Source organism: Ranitomeya imitator, chromosome 1, assembly GCF_032444005.1.
Source record: "Ranitomeya imitator isolate aRanImi1 chromosome 1, aRanImi1.pri, whole genome shotgun sequence".
Lineage (NCBI taxonomy): Eukaryota > Metazoa > Chordata > Amphibia > Anura > Dendrobatidae > Ranitomeya > Ranitomeya imitator.
Window position 1 is genome coordinate 653,321,365 of NC_091282.1, and position 12,810 is coordinate 653,334,174.

At 54.0% G+C, this 12,810-nt stretch overlaps 1 protein-coding gene across 1 annotated transcript in view; it reads right to left on the reverse strand.

The window, feature by feature from the left end:
* Nucleotides 1-12,653, reverse strand: part of LOC138639050 (uncharacterized) — a 99,958-nt gene extending 87,305 nt beyond the window's left edge. The window contains exons 1-6 of the mRNA XM_069728729.1: nt 12,558-12,653; nt 8,806-8,854; nt 8,595-8,669; nt 6,030-6,120; nt 5,534-5,670; nt 5,206-5,328 (exon numbers count right to left, since the gene is read on the reverse strand). Coding sequence (XP_069584830.1) covers nt 5,206-5,328; nt 5,534-5,670; nt 6,030-6,120; nt 8,595-8,669; nt 8,806-8,847 — 468 coding nt within the window. The 5' untranslated portion in view covers nt 8,848-8,854; nt 12,558-12,653. The remainder of the gene's footprint in view (nt 1-5,205; nt 5,329-5,533; nt 5,671-6,029; nt 6,121-8,594; nt 8,670-8,805; nt 8,855-12,557) is intronic.
* Nucleotides 12,654-12,810: the final 157 nt, after the last annotated feature.

A 12,810-nucleotide genomic window follows, 5' to 3' on the forward strand; every position in this document is an offset into this window, starting at 1 on the left:
GCAAGGGCGAAGGAGCTGAGAGTCCCCCCTGATGGTTGACATATGCCACAGCCGTGGCATTGTCAGTCTGGATCCGGATTGGCAGGCCCCTGAGAATCCTTTCCCAGTGGCGGAGGGACAGAAAACATGGCCCGAATCTCGAGGACATTGATCGGCAGAGACGACTCCTGCGCCGACCAACGGCCCTGAACCGTGAGGTGGCGAAAAACCGCACCCCAGCCGAGGAGGCTGGCGTCCGTCGTCACCACTTACCAGTGAACTGGAAAGAAGGACCTGCCCTGGGAGATGAGAAGTGACCTCAGCCACCAGTTGAGACCGTTTGACCCGAGAAGAGAGTCGGATCTGACGAACCAGGGAGAAGACAGACCTGTCACACGGAGACAGAATGGCTTGCTGAAGGGGTCGCGAATGAAATTGGGCGAAGGGAATCGCTTCCCATGTTGCTACCATCCTCCCAGAACCTTCATGGCCGGTCGGAGGGACGGAGGCCGAGGACCCTGGAACAAGAGTATGTCCCGACAGAGAGGATCTCTGGTCTTAGGGAAGGAAGACGTTGGTCTGACAAGTGTCGGAGAGCATGCCCATAAAGATGATGCACTGAGAAGCAATAAGGCAGGACTTCTTCCAGTTGACCAGCCACCCGAAACGGCTAGGGTGTCGAGAACGACGGACAGACTTTCGTGAGCCTGAGAAAAAGGACGGAGCCTTGATGAGGATGTCGTCGAGGTATGGAAATAGGACCAAGCCTCTGACTCTCAAGATGGCCAACAGCGCCGCCATTATCTTCGTGAATACCCTTGGAGCGGTTGTGAGACCGAACGGCAGGGCGACGAATTGAAAATGTACCGGGAGCACCGCAAAGCGCAGGAATCGGTGACGTCCGAGAAATATCGGGACATGGAGGTAGGCGTCCTGAATATCTATGGAACACGGAAATTCTTGAGCCTCCATGAGAGCAATTACGGAACGAAGGGATTCCATCCCGAAGTGTCTCAGACGAACTGTCCTGTTCAGTAATCTGAGGTCCAGAATGGGGCGAACTTTGCCGTCTTTTTTCGGTACCACAAAGAGGTTCGAGTAGAAACCTGTGAATCGTTCTTTCCTGGGACGGGAACGATTTCCCCGGCTTTGAGAAGAGAAGCGATGGTTGCGAAGAAACCCGGATCTAGAGCGGGATCTCTGGGAGGTCGGGATTCGAAGAAAACGATCCCGGGGTCGTGAAAACGAACACTATCTTGTATCCCGAGGATACAACTGCCCTGACCCATGCAACTTCTACTGCGGAAATGCAGACGTCCCTGAAGAAGAGAAGATGGCCACCCAACCTGGGAGGTGGGTTGGGGTCTTGTCAGTCATGCTGAGGTGGATCTTCCAGCCCTGGCCTGGAGGATCTACCGGAGAGTAGCGAGGACGCCAGGACGGAGTGGGCCTAAGGGGCACCGCTTTCATCTCTTGACGTGCCTGTGGACTCTGGTGCTGCTAAGAAAAGGAGGTTGGTGCCGTGAGGCGATGAAAGAGCCCGAAAGGACCGAAATTGCCGTCTAGGAGGAGGGCGACGAGGATTAGCCTGGTGGAGAGGAGAACTTGTGCCCCCGGTGGCGTCCTTAATGGTTTGGTCCAGCTTGGAACCAAAGAGACGTGAGGCCTGAAAGGGGAGACTGGCGAGGGACTTTTTTGGAACACAAGTCTGCCTGCCAGGCCTTGAGCCAAACGGTCCGGCGGATGGTAACGGCATTGCTGAATGCCTGAGCCGCACAAGACGCAGCATCCAGAGAGACGGAGACCAGGTATTCACTCGCGTGGGAAATCTGGATGGCAAGCTCCGCCAGATGCACAGGAGGCGCTCTGTCCAGGATATCTCGACGGAGTTCTTTGGCCCATTTGGAAAGGGATTTCGAAACTGGGCATTTGAAGCGACTGGATTCTATAACTATCGTTAGAGTCCTTCAGAGATGCTCCGCCGGACAGTGGAAGCACCGTGTTGGTGGAGAGCCTGGAAACGGGGATCCACCGAGGGGGGAGACCGTCCAATTGGCAGTAAGTCCTGGGGAAAAAACTTAGAAGGTGGTTTAGCCCGTCTAAACGAAACCGCCTGATCTGCGGGTTCCGTAGAGGGATCCATAATGCCACAGGTTTGGTTTATAGCTCCAATGAGATTCTGGACCATATCCCTCATGGTGGCGATTTGGTTAGAATCCAGCTCCAAATGTCCTCCGAGGGCGCATCAGATAACGCCTCGCCTGATTCAGGGGAGGAGGATCGGGAGGACGCCGACCGCAGAGGAGGACCGTGTGGCGAGATGGAGCGAGAAGAGGACTCTGACGTTCCTGTCTGGACCTTTTGCGGCTTATCAAGGAGGGCTCGGGCGGAGGCTCCTGCGACCTGCTGGCCACTGTGGGGGGCTGCAGAGGTAATCGGTCCAGCACGGATAACAGAAATTTTGAGACACCCGCGTTAGATCGGCCACCGATTGAGACAGAGAGAAAACCCAGCCTGGGATGGGCGTATCACTCTCGGGCGGACCGGCCGGAGGATCCTGGGCGGTGGGAACAATCGGGTTGCTGCGGGCCTGACAGAGCAGAGAGGCAGAAGAGGATGAGAGCGGCCCCCTTTAGAGTTAAACATTTTAGAGAGGTCCGTGAAGAAAATGCCAGAGGGTTAGGGGACAGAGGGCAGAGGGGAGTGTCAGTCTGCAATTGCAGAGCTACTCACGGCAGACGGAATGCGGAGTGAAGCTGTCCGGCTTGATGGACCTCTGGCGAGAAATGGTCCCTTAGGCAGGATGGTGGGATGGCCTCCTGGCGCAAATTGGACCGATCTGCGACTGTCTTAAATACGGGCTCTCCTCCCATTACTGTATCCTGTGTGGAGGAGAGGGCTCGTTTGGGAGTCCCAAGATGGCGCCGGTGGGCAGGGAAAAGAGGCGGTGCCTCAGTGTAATTGTCGGGCGGGAGAAAAGCCCGCCCGATGAAAGAGGGAAGGGGGCGGAGTCCGCCACCGGAAGTAGGCCCGGGCAGAAGCCGGGGCCTAAATTAGGAATAGGAGACCGGCGGAGAAGGGCCGCGGCGTAGGCACAGTGCGCCGCATGGAGGAAGCGATGCGGCAGGTGAGCGGCTGCAAACAGCGGCCGTATGTCCAAGCGGCGTGGCAACCTGGCAGGCCGCCACGCTGAAGGAGAAGGAACGGCCGCTTACAGTGGCCGGATTGCAGAGGTGGAAAAAAAAAAAAAAAAAAAAAAAAAAAAAAAAAAAAATGCGGCGGCTGCACAGCCCCCGCGCTGATGAAAAAGAACGGCCGCTGTAGGAGCAGGCGCAGGGGGCCGAAGCGATGCGGCGGCTGGCAAGGCCGCCGTGCTCAGAGGAAAGGAACGGACGCTTACAGCGCCGGAGCAGGGAAGAAGCAGGGAACCGCAGGGGCCCGAAGCGGTGTGGCACGGCCGCGCTTTTAAGGAGGCCGCTGAGAGCACAGCGCAGTGACAGATAAGAAGCGGCGCGGTAGTCCGAAAAGGCAGCCGCGCCGGAACAGGAGAGAGGGCGGTCGCAGCCGAATAGGCACGGCGGCTGGGAAGAAAACGCGACCCACATAATGAACCCCTTAACAGGCACCCCTTTTTGAGGATCCAGGGACGAAGAAAAAAATAAAAAATAAAAAATAAAAGATAAAAATACTCACCTTAGACATCCCACGCCGGTACTAACCTGGAAAAAATGAGACGTCCAGGGAGCTGATGGACGTCCTCGTCTCCGCAACCGACAGGCTCTGGTGGGCGAGTGGGTGGGGGACGGAGCCAGGACCGGACTTCTGAGCACGCTTGTGTGCTAGGCTCTTGGTCCTGGTGAGGGATCTATGAGGATACGGGGTGGCAGTACACACCGTACTCATAGTCCGATTGTGGGACTACAGGTGTGACTGTTCACCCTGTATCCCTCCGGAAAACCTGAAAAGAAACGACGCACATTGAGGTAGATAAGGGTCTAATGAAAGACCCGTGTCCACCTCCTACTGACACTAAGCTAAAACTGAAGAGTATAATGCCAGTCGGTGGGGTGTACACTGCAGAGGAGGAGCTAACTTTTTTATTTGCATAGTGTCAGCCTCCTAGTGGCAGCAGCATACACCCATGGTTCCTGTGTCCCCCAATGAGAGGCGATAAAGAAAATGTCACAACAATGCACATAGAATCAGAGCTCCCAAATGAAGCAGCCAGACAGAATTGTGCCAAAACTGGGGCTGATTATAAACCAAAAGAGGCTACCAGAACAACTGGCAATGCAATATAAAACCTAATCAGACATGGGGGAACCTTTAGGCTTATCAGTACAACTGATACAGGAAAGAAATATATCTTGGTACCGTGTTAGCCAGTAGATAGAAAAATATTTAGAATTGAGAGTCCTCAGTGGTTGATACCTTTTAATGGCTAACTGAAAAGATGGTAAATTGGAAGCTTTCGAGACTACATAGGTCTCCATCAGGCAAAGACTAAAACAAATTCTGAAGAATCACATTTTTGCACAACATAGCTCAGAAAAAAGGGGAAATACCATGGATAAGACAGACCATGGATAAGACAGGTGACATGAAGCAGAATTACCATGAGTGATAAACAGTTAACTGTCAACCACTGTGGACTCTCAATTCTAAATATTTTTCAGTACAACTGATTCAGTTACCCCTCTATGTCTCAAAATGCCCAAAGGAAATTCATTTGAAAGAAATTTGCAACAATCTCACCAGATCCATAGATGATAGAATCTCCACTGCTGCAAAAAAAGACATTTTGGATTGGCAAAGTGAATTTTATTTTTGGCATGGATACTTACCCTCATGGGTCCTTGTCTACTGCTCCATAGCGAACGTCTTTTTTGCAACATGGACATTCTATCATCTATGAATCTGGTGAGATTGTTCCAAATTTCTTTCAAATGAATTTCCTTTGGGCATTTTGAGACAGAGGGGTAAATGAATCAGTTGTACTGATAAGCCTAAAGGTTCCCCCATGTCTGATTAGGTTTTATATTGCAGTGCTAGTTGTACTGGTAGCCTCTTCTGGATTATAATCAGCCCCAGTTTGGGCACAATTCTGTCTGGCTACTTCACTTGGGAGTTCTGATTCTATGTGTATTGCAAGTGAAGTCTAGTATAGTAGTATTCTAGCTACAGGAGCATGGCCCATTGACATGCTGTTTAAGATATGTGGCTTACATTTATCTTCTTCCTTACGTGCGTCTGCTCGATGGCGAGGGCGTGACTGGTTAGTTTTCGGTAATGCACTTGTTGTTGAACTTCGAAATCGTCCTCGATCCCCATAATGGGATGATGCTTTGCCTGAAAGCAAAAAAAAAACAACACAAAAAACCTCCAGAAGCCGAACTGTAGTCATAAGAAGTTGGACATGACCCAGTAGAGATCGAGGGGCACCAGGGATCGCTGACTAAATGCCCAGGATTGGGGAGGGTGACAGCAGATGGAAACACCCCTGGTACCATCCTGGATCCCTCCATCGTGAGGAGTCCGTGCTGCTCCGACTTACCAGGTACAAAACCCGGTGCCTGATGCCCACAATGTGGAAGAAGATGGAGGCGACTCTGAAGGCAGACGAGCAGAGTTTGCATTCGTACATGCGGACCCCTTGGCTATCCTCCGCATACTCATAGATGTACTCGAGGCCTGCCAAAAGAAATCCACCACACTATTACATGTATCCATCGTCTCCCTACAATTCATACCTTACACGCTCTGCTCTGTATACACCTCCATTTCTGTTGAAGCTCCTGAGCTCAGTGATTGGCTGCAGTGGTGTTGTGAGCGGGCGACATGACATTTTTACTAAAGATAGAAGACTAATCGCTGGTGCCGGCTGTCAGGACCCAAAGTTGGATGTAGTGGTGGTTGCACACAACAGGAGCGATCAAAGTGGTCACCCCGCTGCCCCTCTCAGTGATGCACTCAATGTTACTGGCCAGGAAGCCCCCATAGCAATGTACAGAAACCCCCCGGTGTGTGGTGAAGGCTCCTGACTTTCTTACCGATTAAAGACTCCTTTTTGCCAGTTTCTGTGATCTGATCGTTCAGCGTCTTGGATTGTCCCATATAAGACAGCTGGGTTCGCCTCACCCCCTGTATGAAGAGTAATTATACAGTCCTTATACAGCACAGACCCAACCACCTGGCAGATTAGAAAACCTTCTGGATTATCAGATCAGTGGGAAAAAAAAGTGCTTAAAGGGAACCCGTCAGGTCCTGCATTCACCTATGTGTGACTGAGCTCACTCCCTAACCAGCCCTGCATATCATCAGTTACAGAAATGCTATAAAAAGCCTTTATATTTGGGGTGAAATATTTTATATTTGGGGTGATGTGAGATATATATATATATATATATACACATATATACACACACACATATATATATATATATATATATATATATATATATATATATACTCTCTCTCTCTATATATATATATATATATGTGTGTGTGTGTGTGTGTGTGTAGTGACATATGTCTAGGGTTATATGTGTGACTAGTGATAACGTAACATCTGTCCTGAAGGCGAGTCGCACCTAGGTGTTAATAGGTACTTCCTTGGGACTAGTAGAAATTGCTTCTCCATATCTCACCAGGAGGTCTAGCTAGAGCCAAGAAGAAGGTAACATTTGGCACCTCTTAGGTCCTTGGGAAGAATCGGAATTCTGTCTCCATATCTCACCAGGGGGTCTAGCTAGAGCCAAGAACAAAGGGACACTTGACACCTCTGAGGTCTTGGAGGGGAGATGATAATTGCAGCAATCTATTCCTGAGAACCTTTTCACAAGTGTCTCAAAAGAGAAAATAATATATTCATTAGTAGAGCGGCCGTGGCCAATCTTATCAAACAGACCGCAATTATGATATTAACCTGGGGGGCCGGTCTAGAAACCTGACCTCAGGCCAAAGTTATACATGTAGGCTGCAGACAGAGAATTGTGTTCACATGTGAGGGCAGCCTGAGAAGCTGATGTGTTCCACCAACTCCATTCACCCCCCCCCTCAGGGAGCAGAAAGCAACTACAAGTTAGATAATTTCTGTAAGCTTTCTCCTGTTTATTTTGATACTGTTTTGCATAAGTTGTATGTCTTTTTATTATCATATTTTTATACCTTTTCTTATTGTAAGCACTGGCCCTTTTGTTATTAAAAGTATAAAACTTTAACAAGTTGAACCTTGAATGTTCTAAAAGAATCCATAGCCTAAGGTGTGTGAGCCTTATGAGTGATAGACATTTTTATTAGTATTATTATTTCTGGGACTCATCGCCCGTGTGTTCGGTAAGTGGTGGTAGCGCGTAAGAGCGGGTGTCTGGCCTGGGTCGGTGTGTGATTTATGCTCCCATTACAGCATAGGACAGAGGTTGAATGCTGGACTGAGAGTGGGGAGATAGATTAACCCTTGCAGGCACAACCCCAAGTCACGTGTGAGAGCAGGCACGTGACGAATTAGTGACACCACGGAGTAGGGATCCGTGACAATATTGCCCTATAATAATATGCTTATGAGGGCTGTGACTAGTCAGTGGGGCGCTCGTTCCATAGACATATATAGAGGGACAGGGAATAGGATAGTCGGATCACAGTATCAATTCTTCAGATGAAGATTGAGTCCACGCTACCCAGACTAGTAGGCCCTCCTTTCCCTTGTGGGCATGAATTCATAATTTGCCCGAGCAGCATCAGTGATACTTAGACAAATCTGCGCAGGTGTGCCGCTCATTCCCGCAGCGTGTCTGAGGCCAGGTGTATGCTTCCCAGCGTCAGAGACGCATAGCACATCACCGCAAGTTTAGAAGATGGCCTCTGGTCATGTGGGAAGCGTACACCCGGCTTCAGACACGCTGCCGAAATGAGAGGCACGCCTGCGCAGATTTGTAGGATTGTCACTGATGCCGCTCTTGCAAATTATGATATCATGCCCACAAGGGAAAAGAGGGCCGACTAGTCTGGGGAGCACGGACTTCATCTTCATCTGAAGAATTGATATACGGTGAGCCAACTATTCTATTCCCTGTCCCTCTACATAAGCCTGGGGAACTAACGCCCCACTGACTAGTCACAGCCCTCATTAGCATAGGAAAAGCAGAGGTTATTAATACTTTATTAGAGATTTCTAGAACTGAATGCTGTGATACAGGGTGGGTTGGGAGGGAGCTGAATCACAGAGGGGAATGCTGCTGGATTGGAGGGCACAGGGGACCTGATCGGTTTGCTTTAAAACCTTCCTGACCAGAAGAATTTCCATTCTTACGCTTCCAATTTTTTTTCCTCCTTTTCTTCCAGGAACCGTAAGTTATCTGCAATTTTCTCCACTGAGGACTTGTTTGTCTCCTGGACAAGTCATCATTCATTTTACTTAGATTCTTTTTCCCTCATCTTCCAGTACACAATACATTAAAGTGAATGGTGTCATTCAAAACTACAACTTGTCCCGCAAGAAAAACAACAAGTCCTCGTATGGAAAAAATTAAAACAAAACTTACGACTCTTAGAACAAAGGGGAGAAGAAGCTTTTACTTTGGGTCTGGTAATGAGAAACCTTTGAGGCTGTCACTCACCATCATGAACTTGTGGAACTGCCCGTTGTAATGAATGTCTTTGTCCTTCTTGTTTGTGAACTGTGCGTCGCAGAGCTGAAAAAAACAAGACAGGTAGTAATGATATCTAAGGGCCGGACCCTGGCAGATCTCAGGGGCCACATATAGACTACCAGGCGAGGTCGGCCCCGCGTGCCGACGCATCCTAGGAGTGGCCAACTGCGGTACTTACATGGCACTTATGGATGACTCCCGCTTTGTTCTTGCTAGCCATGTTGATTCTGCAATTTAAAAAGACGTGGCGATGAATTGGACAGAGCGTATGCCGCCATTACTAGTCCTACATAAGCTTTGCAAGCTATGATGTACGTCTTCCCCATAGCCATCTAAGTATGAGGCCGGCTCGGGACTGCTGGGACAGCATTGGGCCTCTGTCACTGCCACCTTGGTGCTCCTGTGACGCTCGCCCATGGGCTCCACTACTAGCACCCCCATTTCACTATGTACTGCAATACTGTGGGATAAGACTGAACAGGTTCAAGTACACTAAAGGGACCAGAAAATAAAGTCAAACATTTAAAAAAAATACATTTTAAATATTATACTAAAAAAACATGTTTAAATAAATCACAATGAGAAAGAAAAGGAAAAATTAGGTGAGAAAGAAAATGATCAAATCGCTGCACTAAATAGTGATCAAGATGTGAGATGTGTCCACAGAAGGAAGGTGGGAGCCCTGGAGAGGAGGCACCGGGGGGGGGGGGGGGCTTTGTAACCACAGAGGGAAGGTGGGAGCCCTGGAGAGGAGGCACCGGGGGGCTTTATAGCCACAGAGGGAAGGTGGGAGGGGGGGCTTTGTAACCACAGAGGGAAGGTGGGAGCCCTGGAGAGGGGGCACCGGGGGGGCTTTGTAACCACAGAGGGAAGGTGGGAGCCCTGGAGAGGGGGCACCGGGGGGGCTTTGTAACCACAGAGGGAAGGTGGGAGCCCTAGAGAGGGGGCACCGGGGGGGCTTTGTAACCACAGAGGGAAGGTGGGAGCCCTGGAGAGGGGGCACCGGGGGGCTTTGTAACCACAGAGGGAAGGTGGGAGCCCTGGAGAGGGGGCACCGGGGGGGCTTTGTAACCACAGAGGGAAGGTGGGAGCCCTGGAAAGGGGGCACCGGGGGGGGGGGCTTTGTAACCACAGAGGGAAGGTGGGAGCCCTGGAGAGGGGGCACCGGGGGGGCTTTGTAACCACAGAGGGAAGGTGGGAGCCCTGGAGAGGGGGCACCGGGGGGGCTTTGTAACCACAGAGGGAAGGTGGGAGCCCTAGAGAGGGGGCACCGGGGGGCTTTATAGCCACAGAGGGAAGGTGGGAGCCCTGGAGAGGGGGCACCGGGGGGCTTTGTATCCACAGAGGGAAGGTGGGAGCCCTGGAGAGGAGGCACCGGGGGGCTTTATAGCCACAGAGGGAAGGTGGGAGCCCTGGAGAGGGGGCACCGGGGGGCTTTGTATCCACAGAGGGAAGGTGGGAGCCCTGGAGAGGGGGCACCGGGGGGGGCTTTGTAGCCACAGAGGGAAGGTGGGAGCCCTGGAGAGGGGGCACCGGGGGGCTTTGTATCCACAGAGGGAAGGTGGGAGCCCTGGAGAGGAGGCACCGGGGGGCTTTATAGCCACAGAGGGAAGGTGGGAGCCCTGGAGAGGGGGCACCGGGGGGCTTTGTATCCACAGAGGGAAGGTGGGAGCCCTGGAGAGGGGGCACCGGGGGGGGCTTTATAGCCACAGAGGGAAGGTGGGAGCCCTGGAGAGGGGGCACCGGGGGGCTTTGTATCCACAGAGGGAAGGTGGGAGCCCTGGAGAGGGGGCACCGGGGGGCTTTATAGCCACAGAGGGAAGGTGGGAGCCCTGGAGAGGGGGCACCGGGGGGCTTTGTATCCACAGAGGGAAGGTGGGAGCCCTGGAGAGGGGGCACCGGGGGGCTTTATAGCCACAGAGGGAAGGTGGGAGCCCTGGAGAGGGGGCACCGGGGGGCTTTATAGCCACAGAGGGAAGGTGGGAGCCCTGGAGAGGGGGCACCGGGGGACTTTGTAACCACAGAAGGAAGGTGGGAGCCCTGGAGAGGAGGCACCGGGGGGCTTTATAGCCACAGAGGGAAGGTGGGAGCCCTGGAGAGGGGGCACCGGGGGGGCTTTGTAGCCAGTGCCACAGAGGGAAGGTGGGAGCCCTGGAGAGGGGGCACCGGGGGGGCTTTGTAGCCAGTGCCACAGAGGGAAGGTGGGAGCCCTGGAGAGGGGGCACCAGGGGGGCTTTGTAACCACAGAGGGAAGGTGGGAGCCCCGGAGAGGGGGCACCGGGGGGGGGGGGGGGGGGGCTTTGTAACCACAGAGGGAAGGTGGGAGCCCTGGAGAGGGGGCACCGGGGGGGGGCTTTGTAACCACAGAGGGAAGGTGGGAGCCCTAGAGAGGGGGCACCGGGGGGGCTTTGTAACCACAGAGGGAAGGTGGGAGCCCTGGAGAGGGGGCACCGGGGGGCTTTGTAGCCACAGAGGGAAGGTGGGAGCCCTGGAGGGGGGCACCGGGGGGGGGGCTTTGTAACCACAGAGGGAAGGTGGGAGCCCTGGAGAGGGGGCACCGGGGGGGGGGCTTTGTAACCACAGAGGGAAGGTGGGAGCCCTGGAGAGGGGGCACCTGGGGGGCTTTGTAACCACAGAGGGAAGGTGGGAGCCCTAGAGAGGGGGCACCGGGGGGGCTTTGTAGCCACAGAGGGAAGGTGGGAGCCCTGGAGAGGGGGCACCGGGGGGGCTTTGTAGCCACAGAGGGAAGGTGGGAGCCCTGGAGAGGGGGCACCGGGGGGGCTTTGTAGCCACAGAGGGAAGGTGGGAGCCCTGGAGAGGGGGCACCGGGGGGGCTTTGTAACCACAGAGGGAAGGTGGGAGCCCTGGAGAGGGGGCACCGGGGGGGCTTTGTAGCCACAGAGGGAAGGTGGGAGCCCTGGAGAGGGGGCACCGGGGGGGCTTTGTAACCACAGAGGGAAGGTGGGAGCCCTGGAAAGGGGGCACCGGGGGGAGCGTTGTAACCACAGAGGCAAGGTGGGTGCCCTGGAGAGGGGGCACCGGGGGGCTTTGTAACCACAGAGGGAAGGTGGGAGCCCTGGAGAGGGGGCACCGGGGGGCTTTGTAACCACAGAGGGAAGGTGGGAGCCCTGGAGAGGGGGCACCGGGGGGGCTTTGTAACCACAGAGGGAAGGTGGGAGCCCTAGAGAGGGGGCACCGGGGGGGCTTTGTAACCACAGAGGGAAGGTGGGAGCCCTGGAGAGGGGGCACCGGGGGGCTTTGTAACCACAGAGGGAAGGTGGGAGCCCTGGAGAGGGGGCACCGGGGGGGCTTTGTAACCACAGAGGGAAGGTGGGAGCCCTGGAGAGGGGGCACCGGGGGGGCTTTGTAACCACAGAGGGAAGGTGGGAGCCCTAGAGAGGGGGCACCGGGGGGGCTTTGTAACCACAGAGGGAAGGTGGGAGCCTTGGAGAGGGGGCACCGGGGGGCTTTGTAACCACAGAGGGAAGGTGGGAGCCCTGGAGAGGGGGCACCGGGGGGGCTTTGTAACCACAGAGGGAAGGTGGGAGCCCTGGAGAGGGGGCACCGGGGGGGCTTTGTAACCACAGAGGGAAGGTGGGAGCCCTGGAGAGGGGGCACCGGGGGGGCTTTGTAACCACAGAGGGAAGGTGGGAGCCCTGGAAAGGGGGCACCGGGGGGAGCTTTGTAACCACAGAGGGAAGGTGGGAGCCCTGGAAAGGGGGCACCGGGGGGAGCTTTGTAACCACAGAGGGAAGGTGGGAGCCCTGGAAAGGGGGCACCGGGGGGAGCTTTGTAACCACAGAGGGAAGGTGGGAGCCCTGGTTATAAAGAAATAAAGTAAATATATTTAAGAAATGTTTTACAAAGTATTTCCCCTCCTCCCCGCCGCCGCATACGGAGGTCCAGCCTGGGAGCCGCCGCCGCACTCACACAATGGCAGGAGTGAGAAGCAGCGTGGCGCGGCCCGGACACCCGTCACACAGGCCTACCTGCACCCGGAGCTCTGCGTCTGCTCCGTCTCCTCCGCTCCCCGCAATACACGGCCCCACAGCTACGAGCTACAGCTCACTCCTCTGTCTCCTGTGCAGCCGCCATCTTGGAGGAGATATTCTGGTAGGAACACATTGCTGTAAGGCTCCAACAACATGGAGGACGCTCAGACATAAGGACCGCGCACTGCGGA